Source organism: Ciona robusta, chromosome 1 (assembly GCF_009617815.1).
Source record: "Ciona robusta chromosome 1, ASM961781v2".
NCBI lineage: Eukaryota > Metazoa > Chordata > Ascidiacea > Phlebobranchia > Cionidae > Ciona > Ciona robusta.
In genome coordinates this window covers 15,216,476-15,235,426 of record NC_143235.1, presented here as the reverse complement: position 1 = coordinate 15,235,426, position 18,951 = coordinate 15,216,476, and the positions used below count along the sequence as shown (strand labels likewise).

At 38.3% G+C, this 18,951-nt stretch overlaps 2 protein-coding genes across 2 annotated transcripts; one reads left to right on the top strand and one right to left on the bottom strand.

Moving 5' to 3' along the window:
- Positions 1-426: 426 nt before the first annotated feature.
- LOC149743677 (autophagy-related protein 16-1-like) lies at positions 427-9,251 on the top strand. Its single transcript, XM_089892430.1, has 17 exons — positions 427-587; positions 762-867; positions 1,432-1,495; positions 1,903-2,012; positions 2,216-2,297; positions 2,627-2,796; positions 3,099-3,164; positions 3,901-3,969; positions 4,108-4,125; positions 4,789-4,897; positions 5,196-5,307; positions 5,845-5,987; positions 6,442-6,537; positions 7,390-7,526; positions 7,868-8,020; positions 8,372-8,518; positions 9,072-9,251. Exons 1-17 carry the CDS (start codon positions 494-496, stop codon positions 9,154-9,156), a joined length of 1,761 nt encoding a protein of 586 aa, XP_089748556.1. The 5' UTR covers positions 427-493; the 3' UTR covers positions 9,157-9,251.
- On the bottom strand, positions 9,176-18,589 carry LOC149743676 (sodium/potassium/calcium exchanger 4-like). Its single transcript, XM_089892419.1, has 17 exons — positions 18,015-18,589; positions 17,540-17,676; positions 16,843-17,026; positions 15,551-15,608; positions 14,658-14,857; positions 14,011-14,116; positions 13,654-13,742; positions 13,164-13,457; positions 12,681-12,804; positions 12,411-12,485; positions 12,082-12,133; positions 11,800-11,893; positions 11,345-11,470; positions 10,771-10,924; positions 10,157-10,324; positions 9,736-9,851; positions 9,176-9,371 (listed from the first exon to the last, which is right to left on the bottom strand). Exons 1-17 carry the CDS (start codon positions 18,509-18,511, stop codon positions 9,272-9,274), a joined length of 2,574 nt encoding a protein of 857 aa, XP_089748545.1. The 5' UTR covers positions 18,512-18,589; the 3' UTR covers positions 9,176-9,271.
- Between the last annotated feature and the right edge of the window lie 362 nt (positions 18,590-18,951).

Here is an 18,951-nt window from a genome sequence, read left to right as displayed (position 1 = left end):
TCTGCTAGGTGCTGCAACCACGCTTTTTCCACCAATTTAATGTCAATATTTTTTAACAATAACTGTGTTTTAACAACTGACGTTTTGTTGCTACACATTGTCCTTTCGTTTTCAAACTGATTATTCTTTATGTTTTGCTACCGACACGGTAATCGAAAGTATAATTAACACTTGGTATCAATATAAGCCCTACCACGGCATTGTTTTGTGCAAATCGTATGGTTCAAAATAAAACATCAACCAAACGTTATTTCTGCTTTATGGTTCTGTAGTAAGATGTCAGATTTTGTTAAAAAATGTGTGATGACGTTATTACGCCTTTAGCTTTGAAATTGGTAAATATGTATGGCGCCATCAAGCGTGTGCTGGCATAAAGAGAAAGTGGCCACTAAGAGGCTCTGTGGGTCAGCTGTCACGTGGTTTACAAGTTAATCATGCGTGACTGACTTTGGGATTTGGTTTCAAAACAAAAATACTGAAGTTTAGTTTTGATATGAGTGTCAGTACGGATTATAAGGTCGCTGTTTTGCAGCAGATTGAGAACAGAAATAAACTGTATGGTCGATTCGCTGATATCATTAACTCGCGTAAGTATAATTTTATAAATAAATTATAATAAATATGACAGATGGTATATTATTATATCATATAGGTGTCATTTTTTGTTATTTTTTAACCAAATCTTAAGTGACCTTGTTAAAATACAGTTATATTTATGTGTGTAAAGCGATCATCACAGAAATTGTGTATTTTTATCTTAGACAATCTTCTGCATGATCAAAACAAGAATCTTCAGAAAGAAAACGAGAATTTGAAAAATGAACTCGAGAAAAATCGTCGCGAAATTTCTACCAAGGCCCATGGAACGTAAGTTGGTGTGAAGGTTTTGGTGGGTGGGTGGGTGAATGTAACTTACTTTATCCTCGCGTTGCCAGAAAAACAACAGTTGTTATAACACGGGTGTTCATATACATCATGTCAGCTTACCGGTTGCTGTGTGTCTGTGTATGTTACTTTTTAGGTGATTATTTATTTTGGATTTTTTCATTTTTTTATGTATGGCTGATAACCCATTAGTTACCGCTGGGATGGAGCAATCGACGTTAAGTGTCTTGGCCAAGGACACATACGCCCACAATGGTAGCAGCGACAAGCCTTGTGTCGTATCATTGGGAAAGACACTTATGATAATTGCTTTAACTTAGTGGCCACTATGGGTTGTTCAAATTAAATAAATCAACTACAAAGTTACATACGTGGTAACTCGTAGCGGGCACAATGAAACAGAACAGAACACGAGTGTTATAACAACTGTTGTTGCCTCTCCATGCGAGGATTAATAAGTTACATACGTGGTAACTGATAAAATATGAAAAAGGGAAACCGGTATAAATGGTGATTTTGCAATGAATAATAATGACATCATCACAGTGTTACCGGGAGCGAACGATCCGAACAAGTTGCCGCGTTGGAACAAAAATTAATAAGGATTCAGGTTGGATATCATTTGTTTAACATTATTTAAACTTTAGTTACATTGCAGTTAGGGATGCACACAAGTTCAACCCGTGAGATTCGAAACCTTTTGTATTCAGATCCGTTACAATGTGTCACATGTCAGTTGGTGTGTTACCAGTTATCACCAATTAAACTGTTAATACCCAGATTATTTACATATGGTTTATAATTATTAATTAACTTTACAACTTGCATGCTAGAATTGACCATCACCAAACACCTATATGTTCCTGTATCTGTATGTTATAAATATTCTCAACATTACTATCATAGGCGTCAATTTAGGGGTGCACGGGGTTCAGCTGCACCCCACACTACAATGCTTTAATAACGTCAAGTGTGAAATGGTGTAAATACGGCCATGATTGCCATCTATTATAACAGGAAGAACTGACCGAGGTCCACCGAACTAAAGGAGCTCGCAACCAACAAATAATTGATCTCAACTTTGCAGTGCAAGAGAAAGAAAAGGAATTGATTGAAGTAAAGCAAACGTAAGGCTTAGAATAATCTGTGTTGGTACAATGCTATTGCATTTTAATAAGAGACTGACGATGCCATTTAGTCGAAATATATCTCTTTCATTAAATTGTTTGTTTGGACTGAAACTCTGGTTCCAAAACACATGATGTCATCGCTGACATTTATAACTCATGTTGTTCCCATTCACTTATAATAAATTGTCCACAATTTCCAGGTTAAAGGATAAAACTGATGAAGTGAATAAACTAAACCAACAAACTTCTTCCCTCGAAACCCACATCAGCGAATTACAGCAGGTCGGTAATCTCGTACACATGTAACCACTAGGGTGCGCCAAAGTCAAAACTTGTGCTCAGTGTTTCCTTATGTACTTTATAGAATCAGCAAAAAAATCCTAAATGTTTTATTTTGAGATAATACTGAAGTTACAATCAGAAATAATTTTGAATAAAAAGTACTTTCTGCAAAAAAACTTCCTGTATTACAGAAAACGGAAACTCATGAAATGCACTTTTTTATGAAAACTTTTTGCATAATTTTGTTTTTTTTACAAAAACACCCCACTCCTGCATTGCATGTAAACTGTAAAAACCTGTGATATTTATTTATTTTCTCAACCACGCAGGCCAACCAGACGCTGAAGGATGAGTACCAAGCTTTGCACATCACTTATGAGTCTGTTGATGGAAAACTACGGCAGTGTCAGATGGACAACCGAGATTTAGTCGAACGTTGGTTGAAGTTTAAACATAAGGAAGCCGAGTCGCTTAATTCCGAGAACGATAATTTTAAAAGGTTGGTGGTCTAGCTTACATAGGCGCGGTAAGGTTATTTAGTTTGTTTGATTTTGGGGGATTTGTTTTTGGTAGTGCTTGGTACTGAGACCTGGGATGTAGGTCTATTACCCCAACACCCAGGGTGCTACCATCTAGACCCCACTGAGGCAGTTTATAGACACTCAATAATAGAGATTCTATTCTATAAGGGTGAGGTCTTCAGTGAGGCACACCTGAAACCTTAGATGTGGGCCTATTACCCCAACACCCAGAGTGCTACCATCTAGACCCCACTAATACTCATTGAATTTATTTTTATAGAAAATCTGATAGGAAAGTTACAGCAGGATTACAAGAAGGTGCGGTGGAAAACACACAGCAAGCAAGGTGGGGTCGTATGTTTATTGTGGCTGGGGGGGGAAGATGGGACACCATTAGCATATTGTAGCCAAATATCTTGATTGTGTATTAAACCAGTGGTTCCCAAACTTTTTTTCACCCGGCGCCACTTGAGCTATTCAAAATGTTGGCCGCGCACTTAGCCAAAGGTCTTAGAAATAAAAACGCATTTTTACAGTTTTATCGTGTATTTTAAGATTAGGCTCGTTTAAGCATATGAAACTTAAGCATATGAAAAGTGTTGTACCACAGTCTGGACATGATTATTGCAAACCGAAAGAAATAATTGGCATTGTTACGTAATATACAAATCTACTGTACAGATAGAAATGCGAAAACAAACTTTTTAAATTTTATTATTGAACAAACACGTTGGATTTTTATATAAAACAACAATTTATATTGCAATAAAATATTAATACAAATCAATTATCTCGACCATGCTAAATTGGAAATGTTTCTGCAAATTTTCACGGCGCACTTGACGAGTTGCGTCGGCGCACTAGTGCGCCGCGGCGCCCACTTTGGGAACCGCGGTATTAAACAATTAACAACGGCCCATGGGAGTCGTGAGGATACAGTTTTATAATTCTTTTTGAATGTTCTACCAATTGGGATGAAAAATAAAATGAAAAGGTGTCCCATCTTCCCCCACCCTACTATATATCCACACACAATATTTATACAACCATTGATACGTGTGTACATCCATGCATTACAACAGGAAAGGTTCAGATGCTTCTACTTCAAGCAATGATATCCATTCAGCTTCCCCGCCTACGTTTAAACAAAAGTAAGTCAAATGTATAAAGCATGGCATGGTGTGATGCTGGTATATTGGTATAATGATGTGAGAAACATGTATTATATTATAAATAAATTCAAAACAATAATTTGTTTTCTTACACATTTGACTTGTTTTATTTTGCAGGATTTCAGAGTTTTTTGGGTGAGTTTTATTTTATATATTGTGTTATAACAGGAGTGTTCTGTTTTATACATCTTGTGTCCGCTTACAAGTTACCACGTATGTAACTTATTTATCCTCACATGGCGGGCAACGGCAGTCGTTATAACACGGGTGTTCTGTTTCATACACCTCGTGTCCGCTTACAAGTTACCACGTATGTAACTTATTTATCCTCGCATGGTGGGACAACGACAGTCGTTATAACACGGGTGTTTTGTTTCATACATCTCGTGTCCGCTTGCGAGTTACCACATATGTAACTTTGTGGGTGATTAATTTTCTGTATGGCTGACAACTCAGACAGCTCATTAGTGATGGGTTGGAGCAATTACTGATAAGTGTCTTGTCTTGACACTCGTAACGATAACAACACCGAACTAGCGAAGTAATTTTTATTGATATCCCACCTGGCATTAACCACTGAAGTTCTAATTTGTTTTATAACATGAACTTATGTTCTTTGCTTACTACCAAATGGGACGAGTAAATGGAATGAAAGGTTGTCCCATCCCCCCACCCTACTTGTTGGACAACACATTAATAACCAGTGGGCTGAAGCAATTTGACGATAAGTGTCTTGTTCATAGAATAAAATGTTGTCCCATCCTCCCCCACCCAACTATATACCTTACTTTAACCCAGAGTATCCAAGAAAGTTTCAATAGAAGAGGAAACCCCGCCCTCTATGTATGGAAGCCACCATCACTGTATGGCTGTTGTTAGGTTGCCACAACTTGCTCTGTGTAAATGGGTGGGTCATAACTAATAATATTTTTATTTTTTTTGTATCACTTCAGAAAACTAACACACCCCTAGACCTAGTAATATGCTCAAATAGGGCTAAGTTTTTTGTTCTGTATGATAAACTAACACACCCCTAGTAATCCAAATGTGCTGGAAGATAATTAGGAGAGAAAGCTGCAGAGCAAATTTGGTCAAAACAAGTTATATCACAATAGCTTGCCTCTGCTTGTTTATTATTATAATGGGCATGTAAGTTGCTTTATTGATATAATGGGCACGTAAGTGTTTAACCAACCCACCGACAGAGGGCGCATGAGAGCGAAGTAACAGCGACACGTTTCTCGTCATCGGGCGGAATATTGGCCACCGGGGGCAGCGATCGTTTCATCCATATTTGGAATTTTATCGGAGGAACAGGTTTGTTGTTGTTTATGTTTCTGTTGGTTTGTTTTGGTTAATTGTTAACTTGGTGTTTGTTGCTCTTTGGTGTTTGTTATGTTTCTGTATTCAAATAATAACTGTTTACTGATTATTGGAAACGAGGGTTTTGATTCTTATTTTTTTATTGTTTATTCTATTCACATGTATTTGTTGTGTTTTGGTTATGTTGTAATTGTTTGTTGACTGTTGTATATTTAGTATGTCTACTGTAGTGTTTCCCTGAGTGTTGTTTATATGTTTGGTATGTTCACGCTTGTGTTTCTTGTTGTAACAATATTTTCATCTCGTAATAAATAAAACCTTCAACTCCTAATAATAATCAACCCAAACAATAAGTTACGGTGGTTTGAATTCTCCAAAATTTTATACAATTTTTTGTTTCAAACCAGTGTTAGGATTGTTGTTTACTTCATGTCGTGACTGTTTAATCCATCGTTTAATTCTAATATATTCATGATTACGTATAATAACGATTCCCACCACAACCACCAACACACCATACCCTTCATGCAGACAAGAGTCGTCTACAATATACACTACGTGGTAGTAACGGTGGAATCACCGATATTGACATGGGACCTCAGGACCAAATACTTGCCGCAAGTTCCAATGATTACGCAACTCGTATTTGGACGATTGAAACACAGAGATTAAAGGTACAGGATTGTTTTTGTAAAAATTTATTGATTTAAATTTTTTTTTTTTAACATACTATGTTGAATAAGATGATCAATTCTATCCCATGTTTATGGTCAAGTCCGACTGTCCCTCTATATTTTCGACCACACTATTAGTTTAATCATTAAAAAACATATAAGACCTGACGTGACCATAAACTTAACCCATTTGTTATCGTGCACAAGTACACTGAAACTCCCAATGTATTTTGTGAATGTGTTTTGAGTAATCATGTTTCAGGTTACAACTGGCACGCGAAAATTAAAAAAAAAGTTTCCTATGCGTAATTGTCTTATGACACGAATATGACGAAAAAAAACGTTATCAGACTTATGACACGAATATGACGAAACATTAATGATACTTATAAATAAATTTAATTCGGTGCATACGCCGTCATTGTATGTAATTATAAATATGATATTTCTACAGTTGACGTTAACGGGCCACGGGGGGAAAGTTCTGGCTGCAAGGTTTCTCGGGTCCGTTCATCGACTTGCTTCGGGAAGTAATGATAGAACGGTTAAGGTGAGTAGCTCGACAGTGAGCATGAGGTGTATGAATACACCATGTGTGTCTGGTGTATAAGAAGACACCCATGTTATAACTCGACAGTGAGCATGAGGTGTATGAATACACCATGTGTGTCTGGTGTATAAGAAGACACCCATGTTATAACTGGACAGTGAGCATGAGGTGTATGAATACACCATGTGTGTCTAGTGTATAAGAAAACACCCATGTTATAACTTGACAGCAAGCATGAGGTGTATAAATACACCATGTGTGTCTGGTGTATAAGAAGACACCCATGTTATAATTCGACAGTGAGCATGAGGTGTATAAAAACACCATGTGTGTCTGGTGTATAAGAAGACACCCATGTTATAACTTGACAGTGAGCATGAGGTGTATGAATACACCATGTGTGTCTGGTGTATAAGAAGACACCCATGTTATAACTAGACAGTGAACATGAGGTGTATGAATACACCATGTTTGTCTGGTGTATAAGAAGACACCCATGTTATAACTCGACAGTGAGCATGAGGTGTATGAATACACCATGTGTGTCTGGTGTATAAGAAGACACCCATGTTATAACTTGACAGTGAGCATGAGGTGTATGAATACACCATGTGTGTCTAGTGTATAAGAAGACACCCATGTTATAACTTGACAGTGAGCATGAGGTGTATGAATACACCATGTGTGTCTGGTGTATAAGAAGACACCCATGTTATAACTCGACAGTGAGCATGAGGTGTATGAATACACCATGTGTGTCTGGTGTATAAGAAGACACCCATGTTATAACTAGACAGTGAGCATGAGGTGTATGAATACACTAACTCGACAGTGAGCATGAGGTACACACAGGTATGGGACGTACGTTCAGGTTCGTGTACGCGCACGTTCATGGCGGGCTCATCGTGCAACGACCTCGTGTCGGCTGACGACGCTGATTGTTTGGCTAGCGGCCATTTTGATCGGAAGGTTCGAATATGGGATGCGAGGTGATGTCATAGTTTGGTGATGTCATAGTTTGGTGATGTCATGGTTTGGTGATGTCATGGTTTGGTGATGTCATAGTTTGGTGATGTCATAGTTTGGTGATGTCATGGTTTGGTGGTGTCATAGTTTGGTGATGTCATGGTTTGGTGGTGTCAGTTGATTAATCGAAATTTAAATAAAATATCCTTTTTAAGTGTTTAAAACATCACGTGTGTTAATACTTGTATTTATGTTTTGGTAAGGACAGTATTTGTCAACGACTGTTGTTTTGTTGCTAATTCCTTTCTCTTCGTTGTTTTGATTATTTCATCTTCACTATTCTATTTAAACGTTGTTTCCATAGAATAAGTGGCCATGCACAGAATGAGATCGTGGTTGGGGGGCGCGTAACATCAGTAGATATGCCGTTCGATAAAACTACTTTGGTTTGTTGCACCAAAGACCACACACTGGAAGTTATTGATTTGAGGAAATCAGCCGTAGTCAGTTTGTTCAGGTAAGTATGTGTTGGTTATATGGGTTGTGTTGTAGTAGTGGCAAGAACTTTGCAACTACAGGGTACCGGGTTCAATGCTGAGTGCTGCTACGTGATTGTGCAAATAAGCTTTTAATGTCTAAATCTTTGATCCATTGACGCACCACGTTGTAGGGTGTCACCCATTTATGTTTCTATGATCTCATTCTTTGGCAAGTTTCTACACATTTCATACAAAATATTTTTACTCCATACACTTATGTAATGTTGAACTTGTCTTTCATTTATAGGTTGTATAAACCTTACCATTTTTCTCTTTGATTTATTTTTCAATATGACTTCATTATCATAAACACAACAAACCCCCCACAGTGACGATCGGTTCAAAGTAGCCACCGACCAAACCCGATGCTCGTACAGCAACGATGGGATGTTTGTAGCCGTTGGTTCCAGTGATGGATCCGTGTTGACTTGGAAGGTTAAGACGGGAGAACTTGTTTCAATTACCAAGGAACACAGGTGACTGCGTGGTGTTTATCTGTGGTGGGGCAATGATGGCTGTTGATATAACGCAGGTGTTATACCTTGTGCCCGCTCACAAGTTACCACGCATGTAACTTATTTATCCTCGCATGGTGAGCAACGACAGTCGTTTTAACACGGGTGTTTTGTTTCATACACCTCGTGCCCGCTTACGAGTTACCATGTATGTAGCTTATTTATCCTCGCATGGTGGGCAACGACAGTCGTTTTAACACGGGTGTTTTGTTTCATACACCTCGTGCCCGCTTACGAGTTACCATGTATGTAGCTTATTTATCCTCGCATGGCGGGCAACGACAGTTGTTTTGACACATGTGTTCGGTTTCATACACCTTGTGCCCGCTTACGATTTATTATATTTGTAACTTTGTATGTTATTATTTTTGTATTGTGGACAATTTATAAAGCCTATTAGTGACCACTGGTTTGAAACAATTGCCCAAGGACACCTGCTCACAATGGTGGCAGCATCAAGGCTTGAACCCAGGATCCTCTGGTTACAATCATTAACATTTCATTCCTTCTACAGCGATCCAGTTATTTCATGCAATTGGTTGGGTGGGAGGCTTGTCACAGGAGACAAGAACAAGCATTGTATCTTGTGGTCGGAATAACAACAACAACAACCACATATTCACTAGTCTTGATTGTTTATTTCTGAGTTTTGCAAATATAAATAAAATCCTGTGATGTATAAACAAAAGAATAATTTATTTGATATGAAAAGTTTCAACAAAAGAAAGCATGGCAAACTTTCTCTTGCACAAACGCATAGATCATGAATCCGATGTATAACGACACGAATATCACGCCAACAGCTCGGTTTAATCTGCGGGGGGATTAATGAAGTTGAATTATTAAAAAGTGTTAATTCTTTGTGTGGCTGGGCTTAGATAGTGGTTATAACATAAGTGTACTGCTTCATACACTCCGTGCCGGTTATAAACTACTTTCTATATGGCTGATAATTTGAACAACCCATCAGTGACCACTGGGTCGGAGAAATTACCGTTAAGTGTCTTGCCCAAGGACACAAACGCTCACAATGGTAGCAGCATCGAGCTTCGAACCCAGTAACCTCTGGTTTAAAGGCAAGTGCTTCAACCAGTGTGCTATGGCGTCAAACTAATATTTATAAAACCATTTTTAAGTTGTTTACAAGGTGTAATCAGATATTGATAAGTTAAAATTACCTGAACCTCACAGCGATGAACATAACGAGACACACTGCGAGGATTAACAACAAGATGAACCCAAACTTAACGTGGGGAACCATTTGAAAGGGAAGGGGGAGGTTGGACATCAGACACTGAAATTAAATAATGATGCTAATAGAGATACAGAAAAAGTTCATTTTAGTTTTTCTCAAAAAAATAGTATTCTATTTATTATAATTACTATATCTAATTTCAACTGTGTTTTATAGGTGAGGTACTTCTACGGCATAGCATGGTCTAGAAATTAGGCCAGAGTTGGCATTGAATAATTGCTATTTGATATTCAAATTCAATTTAGATTATAAATTAACCATGAATAACATAATATCAGGATTTGTTATTATTTACATATACAATAAAACCAACTTTATTTAAACTTAAACACAACATCACCCACTGTTTGTAATGGAGATAATAAATGCACAGGTTCTGAAGTTATGAGACTCGCGATGAGGAAAGGCAAGCCAAGCCCAAGGTTTATGTCGAACACGTTTGAACCGATAGCGTTCGACACCGCCATGTCACCGTAACCTTCACGTGCAACCAGGATGGAACTGAGGGCATCCTGTCAATGGCAAGAAAACAACAGTAGTTATAACACGGGTTTAACACCTCGTGCTAGCTTACGAGTTACCATGTATGTTACTTTGTGAGTGATTATTTTTTGGGGGATTTTTTTTATGTATGGCTGATAATTTGAACAACTCATTAGGGATCACTTGGTTGAAGCAATTGCCATTAAGTGTCTTGCCCAAGGACACATACGCCTACAATGGTAGCAGCGACGAGCCTTGAACCTATTACCTCTGGGTTACAGGCAGGCGCGCTAACCACTATGCCATGATGCTTGTGAGTGGGAGTATTGTATTTATTTGTGTTTGTTAATTATCACAATGACAGTGACAGTCGTTATAACACGGGTGTTCTGTTTCATACACCTCGTGCCCGCTTACAAGTTACAACACACAGCAATAAATACAAATCTTTACTTTGAATAAAACCCTCACTTACCGGTACACTTGTCCCGACAGCAATTACGAGCAACCCCATCGTATAAGTATCAACGCCCAACAAACATCCAATTATTTCCACAGCCGCCACCATAACATAACTGATGCTGGCAATCCATAGAATGCTCATGAAGAAAGAGAACAAATACCATTTCCTGTAAAGATGGGAAGCTTGTTATAAACCAGACTACACAGTGTAAGAGGTATATCATATGTTTCTCAATTATTTTGTGGCTACCAAACATTTTGCTTAGTTTAATAGAAAACTCTGACAAATCACTTTTTGTAAGCATGAATAAAATGATTCAACTATTACAACAATAAAAATGTTTTATTCTATTATTTACTTTTAATGCAATATATAATTTGGCTACTCTGGAATAAAACCGTTGATTTTATTACGCCAATGTTTCATTTGTCATAAAACTAATGTTTTAATCGCATGAGCGAATACAAAAATGTTTTTTATACCAGAGTAGCAAACTTACACACAATTCTTTGTTACAGATTCAATATGTTTAACCCAGATATTCAAACATAAATGGTGACACTTGTGTGTATTAACTATCACTCACCTCGTGTCTGGTTTAGAGCAGTCAGGTATGGTCCACGTATAAGCACATATCCATGGAAAAGATAAAACATAAACGAACAAGTTCCCCAAGTACTTTGCACTCGGTACACAGTGGCTAGAATCTGGTCTGTTCATATAAGAGGTATTGTGATGTAATAACTGTAATTACCATGTACTGCTGTGGCACACCTGATTCTAGACCAGCAGATACAAGTTTTATGTTTAACACCGCCATTGTAAGCGCATATATCCTTGGGCAAGGTATTTAATATTAAAGGTTACAACCCAGTGGTCACTAAAATTGTCAGCTATACAGAAAAACAATCACTCACAAAGTTGAATACGTGGTAACTTGTAAGCAAGCACGAGGTGTATTAAACAGAACACCTGTGTTAACGATTGTCGTTACCCAGTCATGTGAGGATAAATAAGTTACAACATTGACATCAAACTTACTTATCAGGAGGGGGGTGCCTGATAGGAGGAAGACACGGAAACACCGACATTGTTTCTTCTTCTTTTCCAACATTCTCATTCAATCCTGCTTCACCTGTTTACAAAGATATATTAATGTAACTTATTTAGCCTTGTTTCATACACCTCGTGCCCGCTTATGAGTTACTACGAATGTAACTTTGTGGGTGAGTGTTTTTGCAATTGGATTAATATTTTACACAAAGGCCCGGTGTGAATCAGTCACTCAAGTGGGATTTGAACCCAGAACCTTAATATAACAACCTGCGACAGGAGGGTTGTCCTCTGATGTTGGTTGGTCAGGTGACTCGGGTTCCTGGGGATTAAATGGATGGTTTAGTATTGTTAGGTGGCCACATGTGTATGACATCATCAGTATGACATCATCAGCATAACATCACAAGTATGACATCACGAGTATGACATCATCAATATGACATCATGAGTATGACATCATCAGCCTGACATCACAAGTATGACATCATCAATATGACATCATCAGTATGACATCACAAGCATAACATCACAAGTATGACATCACCAGCATAACATCAAAAGTATGACATCATCAATATGACATCATGAATACTTACATCCGGCACTTGAGGTCTCCCAGACATGACATCACCCACGCTTGCTACTTCACTGTAAGCGTCGACATCGTTGTCCTGGATATCAAGGTTGAAAGTAAATATAGAAATATTATTTTTAAATAATATAACTTGGATTTGTTTAAATTATGAAAAGAAGGAAATTAGCAACAAATAACATTTGTGAAAACACCGGAATAGTTTTTAATGTCTAAAACTTATCGTCACAATATGCAGGATATTTAATTCAATTATTCTACACATTAAACTTACAACTGATGAAAAGTCTGGGTTTGGCCCAAAATGTCCGCACGAACAACTCCTTGGGTGGAAAATGAATCGATTATGATTACTTTGGTTCGAGTTTCTTGACGGTTGGACTGTGTTGTCGCTCAATCTGGTTTGTGAAGTTGAAAAGTAAAATCTTGCAACATAACAATAGAATATGCTTCATCGCTACCACTAATTTTGCATAGGTGTCCTTAGGCAGGAGGCTTAATGGCAATTGCTTCAACCCAGTGGTCACTAATAGGTAGTTCAAATTGTCAGCCAAACATAAACACAATCACAAAGTTACATATGAGGTAACTTGTAAGCGAGCACAAGGTATTTGAAACAGAACACCCGTGTTATAAGGACTGTCACTTGCCGGCCACGCAAGGATAAAACCCAAATCTTTACCTGTATCATTTGGTATGTGGAATTTGCTTTAATGTGAAGGGCTTTTATTCTAAAACAACTTCCATTCATATTTACCCAGCTTCAAATTCTTTGCTGAAATTTTCTTCATTTTCTGAATAAGGAGGAGGCGGACTCTTCTTGGGATGTCCGCAACATCCATCTCTTCCCTCTTCTTCATCGCAACCTCCCAAATCAACTCCTTCACCAACCTCTTTATATCTCGTCTCGTATTGCTGAGCTTGCAAACATTCATCACATATCAACCCATCATCAACTTGATCTTCTGTTTGTGGGGTTTCGTCCAGCCTTGTAAGCCTTCTGTTTCTACAACAACAGCAGCAACGACGACACCCACAACCCCTGCCTAACCTGTGACATAATAGAATTTACAGCAAAACGACAGTCGTTACAACAAGGAAGGGATAAGATAATGGTGAATGGAAGCATTGAATAAAAGTGTGCCTGTAATTTGATTTATAAGAAGCACATCACAGATGGTTAAAATACTTAAATTGAATGTCATTGGTAGGTATATCAACCATCACAACATAACACGTTCACCAACCTTGCAGCGTCCAAACTTTGACTTTTTCTAAACTTGATTTTCTTTTCAGCTTCAACAATAACTGTGTTGGTTGGGGCAGGAGGTTCGACCTGTCAATCAAACAAGTGGATGTCAAATACATTGGGACTTCCTTTCCAAGAAATCACCATTGCCAGCGCAAGTGTCCTTGGGCAAGACATTTAACGGCAATTGCTTCAACCCAGCGGTCACTATTGGGTTGTTTAAATTAGGAAAACAGAAACATCATCCCACAAAGTTACATCTGTGGTAACTTGTAAGCGGGCATGAGGTGTATGAAACAGAACACCAGTGTTATAACGACTGTCGTTGGCACGTGAGGATAAACAAGTTGTACACCTGTGGTTTTGGTGTTGGGGGCGGTGGGTTCTTTTCCTCGGCAGGTGCTTCTACAGGTTCAACAGCACTTGGCGATATTCGGCCATCTTTCAATTCAAAACATGAGCTGTGAAAAAAACAAAGGATTCTGAAATTACAGACAATGGGCATGTTCTTGAATTTAAAACAACTATGTGTGTGACGTAATACATGCGGGTTTATTGTGATGTCATAATTGAGTTTGTCTATCGTTTTCTCTTTCTCTGCAGGCAGTGTTTATTTTTTAGTTTCAAGTGTAATAATATGGCTTAACAAAGCATGTTTCCGCGCTATTTCAAAGTTAAATTTCGGCACGAACGACTCCTGACACGAATTTTAAAATCAAAAGTTTTAGTGGACACCAGTTGAAGGATTACCCGATAATATATGAGGTTGTATTTGTAATATAGTAGGGTAGAGGAAGAGGGGACATCTTTTCATTCTATTTTTTCGTCCCATTTGGTAGTAAACATAGAACATTAAAAGAATTATAAAACCGCTTCCTCACGACTCCCATAGACCATTGTTAATTGTTTAATACACGATCAAGATATTTGGATATTATGAGCTAAAGGTGTCCCATCTCCCCCACCCTACTATATTGCCATATATGACGTTTATATTCCTACCAGCACTTCCATGACGCCATAAATTCCATCAGTATCGGATTAAACTTCATTGTGACGATATAAAGGACATACAGAAGCAACAATAGGAATGATTCCCACCAAACAAAATATGCGTCCCATGAAAACATGATGAAGGTTATAATAGACAGAGCGTAGAAGATGGAATCCCGAATCAATGGTCGCCAATCTATTTGCAATACCTGGGAATGTAAAGCTTTGTTTATTTAAGCGGGTTAAACGCACATTTAGATATAATAGGGTGGGGGAAATAGGTCATCTTTTCGTTTCATCAACTTGTCCCATTTGGTAGTAAACAAAGAACATTCAAAGAAATATAAAACCGTACCCTCACAACTTCCGTAGACTGTTGTTAATTGTTTAACACACGATCAGGATATTAGTATATTATGAGCTAAAGTTGCTGTCACACGATAAAATTCGATAATTTATGTTTTTGTAAGTATTTATTTTTAATCTTAGATTTCATGTCCTGAGATCAAGGTATTTTTGGCTACCGATTAAAGTTAGTCTGTCGCGGTTACTATTGGCAACCACGTTTTTTTCTGGTAGTTGCTTATTACAGAAGTTAGTTGGTCGATGGTTTAGCCGGTAGCTGAGAATGCCATCCCAGTTGTGGTAACACCTGCTTTAACTATCAGCAAGTGATTTGGGCGTGATGGGTTGGTGTATAAGAAACGTGTGGCATCTTACCCGGTCGTGCACGGATTAATTATTTGTTGGATCACACCAATGGGGGGTAAACAACTTGTGCTATGTTTGTTTAAAATTATTGCTCCAATAGGAGCCACGTGGGGCCACAGTCGACACCTAATAATAAACACATGCACATGTATATAGATAAACACAATTGATGGAAATATATGAGCAATTACCCGGCCTGCCAATGCTGACGTCAAAGCTATGATGACGAGTAGATTGAACACAGCGGACCTGTCGAAATTAAATGAGGGCAAAGATATGAAAATCCAAGTATATTGGTTGTTTAGGAGAATATGATTATTGGATATTGATTTGCAGGTGGTTGGTTGAGATTTGCATTATTTTCACCGGTACCACAATAAATGCTAGACTTTAAACCAGAGGTTATGAGTTTGGGCTTAATGTGCCACCATTGTGGGTGTATGTGTCATCGGTTCAAAGCTCAAAGCTGCTATCATTGTACGAAGTGTACCTACGTTTTATATCGACTGTCGTTGTCCCGCCATGCGAGGATAAATAAGTTACATACGTGGTAACTCGTAAGGCGGGCACGAGGTGTATGAAACAGAACACCTGTGTTATAACGACTGTCGTTGCCCTGCCATGCGAGGATAAATAAGTTACATTCATTTATTGATTTTATTCATTAATATTTTCACGTTTATCTTCGATTTGATTCGCCCACACCAAGTCATTTACATCATTGAGTTTTTATTGTTCTATGAGTTTTAAATAATTAATTAAACGTTATTTGTTTTATTACTTTAATATTAATCGCAATCCATTAAAAATTAATCAATACTTTAAGGATCGACGAGATATAATCGTTAATTGACTGGGCAGTTATTAATATTATATTAACCAAGCAAGTTCTAATCAAATAGCGACCTTTAGTTATATTCAAGAATTAATATTATGAAACTACCTGTTCTTTCTAATGCAGTATATATATTGTTCAGTATAGTAGGTTGGGGGAAGATGGGACACCTTCAGCACAAGATATCCAAATATCCTGATCGTGTTTTTAATTAACAACGGTCTATGGAAGTCGTGAGGATACGGTTTTATAATTCTTTGAATGTTCTTTGTTTACTACCAAATGGGACGAGAAATAGAATGAAAAGGTGTCCCATCTTCCCCCACCCTACTATATATACATTTATTTAACGCAGCAATTCTAACCGAAACTTAAAACACGATAATTATATTGGGATAATGAGATATCATAGACGTTCATCTCAGCTCCCGTGGCTTCTCATATAAAAACCCTTAATAGTGTTTTTTAGATATATATATCTTACCATTACCTTTTAATTATAATGATACCTTAAGCCGATTATTTCGCGAATATGCCAACCTATGAATAAGCCGCTAACCACATGACGTTGGTTTGTTTTAGAAAATTCGTGCAGCAAATCTTTCATACTAATGATTTTGGGTCAATTAATCAAGTGTCCCAACTTACCCCACGATTGTCCCAACACCGACGTCACTTCCTGCCCCGATACCAGCTATTGAAGTGAACAACTCTGGCGCTGATGAACCAGCCGCCATGAAAGTGGCGCCGGCTACGTCATCGCTAAGGTTTAGTTTCTCGGATATTGCCTCCAGTGATGGAACGAAGAAGTCGTCGCATATGATCGCTAAAGCTGTGGGACAACAATGGGTTAATAGTATGAATCAACCGTTGGTATAATAGCTTCAGCAACTCAACTATGGGCATGAAAGTGGCAACCGCGGATAAGTTACTCAAGTTCCCACCCACGAGGATATAAATGACCAAAGCAACCAAAAGTCATGTCTACTTATCCACGCACTGTAATAGCTTCAGCAACTCAACTATGGGCATGAAAGTGGCAACCGCGGATAAGTTACTCAAGTTCCCACCCACGAGGATATAAATGACCAAACCAACCAAAAGTTATGTCTGCTTATCCACACACTGCAATAGCTTCAACAGCTCGACTGTGGGTATGGGAGTGGCAACCATGGATAAGTCACTCAAGTTCCCACCCACGAGGATATAAATGACCAAACCAACCAAAAGTCATGTCTGCTTATCCACACACTGCAATAGCTTCAGCAACTCGACTGTGGGCATAGTAGTGGCAACCATGGATAAGTCACTCAAGTTCCCACCCATGAGGATATGAACTACCAACCTATAAACAGGAACAATACGATAAAGATATAGAGGATCGTCCACAGAGCTGGAACTCCCGAGTTTCGTTCCATCGAACACGTGTCATGTTTCCCGCCATGCCCTCCTTCCTCACCTGTTGTGTTGTCATGCGAGGAACTGCATATGAGGATATAACGTTAAACATCATATAGTAGGCCGGGGTAGTATGGTTTTTGTTTTCACTTTGTAAATCTCATTTGGTGGAAAACAAGAATACTCTCGACTGGGCAACGGAAGATTATACGTGAATTAACGGTATCCTTCCTACCCTATACAGAACAGTATTGGAACATAACTTATATACCTTTTTTCCAATAGGTCAACTATGTAAAAATAAATCATAATAACGAAGAGAAGGGAAAGTTATTGGCAGCAAAAAATTCGTGAAAACACGATGCGGTAAAAATGTCTTGGAGAATATATGCAACAAATACATAATATACATCAACACTTACTTTTTTGCTGCTAATTCTTCGCAGAAATCTTTGGTTCGTTCATACACCGTCGCATTCCCAGGAGCCAACAATGCATCTTCCAGTGTTGGTTGTTTATGTGAGATCTTCTGGTTTTTGGTGTTTAATATTAATTCACTTTCCAGCGAATATATCCCACCAGAGTGTAGATCATTGGGCCAAGTACCTTCTGCGTCCGGATGTTTCGCAACCACTGTCGAAGGAGCCAACTCTGAACTTCGTCTTTTCCTAACCACCAGCAACTCAACTTGGCGGTAAATATTCAAATCAATTGTTTCGTGACGTAGTTCTGCTCGTGACGTATTAATGACGTCAGAGAAAAACTTCGTTTTCAGCAATGACGTCAACAAAATTAATGACGTCACAAAAACGGTAAACGCGGTCGCGATTTTAATAATGGTTGCCACGATCTTCGACCTCGCTCTATGACGTAACTTCCTCCCCCCATTGTTACCAACAATATCCCTTTGTTTGATCATAATTTACAACATAACCTGCATAATGGTGGAAATATGAATTAACATAAACTATATTCACGGCTTCAATTACGTTAGTGAAGCTTGGATTGAAATATAACCCTGAGAATGACGGGAAAACAACGGCGCAATAAGACAAGCGACACTAATGGTGCTACAGCCCATAAGTGACCACTGGGTTAGAGCAATTGCAGTTGTCACATACATCTATCGGTAGCAGTATTGAGCATCGAACCTGTACCCTTTGGGTCTCGATTCAAACTTTCAAACCACTCGAGTCAGGGCGCCTCATAAATTAACTGCGTCATTGCAATTCAATTACAGCCTTCGGACATGGATCGTTGTGTAAATAATTAATGCGGGGAATGAACTGGAAGTCGCCTCGAACAAATTGCGGAATCTCAAAACAAACGATTGATGACGAAACGATTATTAGCGTGACG

Coding starts and splice junctions, on each gene's coding strand:
- LOC149743677 (XM_089892430.1), top strand. CDS start 494: ATGAGTGTCAGTACGGATTATAAGGTCGCTGTTTTGCAGCAGATTGAG. Junction 2,013..2,215: donor TTGATTGAAGTAAAGCAAAC/GTAAGGCTTAGA, acceptor CACAATTTCCAG/GTTAAAGGATAAAACTGATG. Junction 5,308..5,844: donor GAATTTTATCGGAGGAACAG/GTTTGTTGTTGT, acceptor CCCTTCATGCAG/ACAAGAGTCGTCTACAATAT.
- LOC149743676 (XM_089892419.1), bottom strand. CDS start 18,511: ATGATCAAACAAAGGGATATTGTTGGTAACAATGGGGGGAGGAAGTTA. Junction 12,134..12,410: donor GGAGACCTCAAGTGCCGGAT/GTAAGTATTCAT, acceptor TTTAATCCCCAG/GAACCCGAGTCACCTGACCA. Junction 10,325..10,770: donor CTGTCGGGACAAGTGTACCG/GTAAGTGAGGGT, acceptor TGCCATTGACAG/GATGCCCTCAGTTCCATCCT.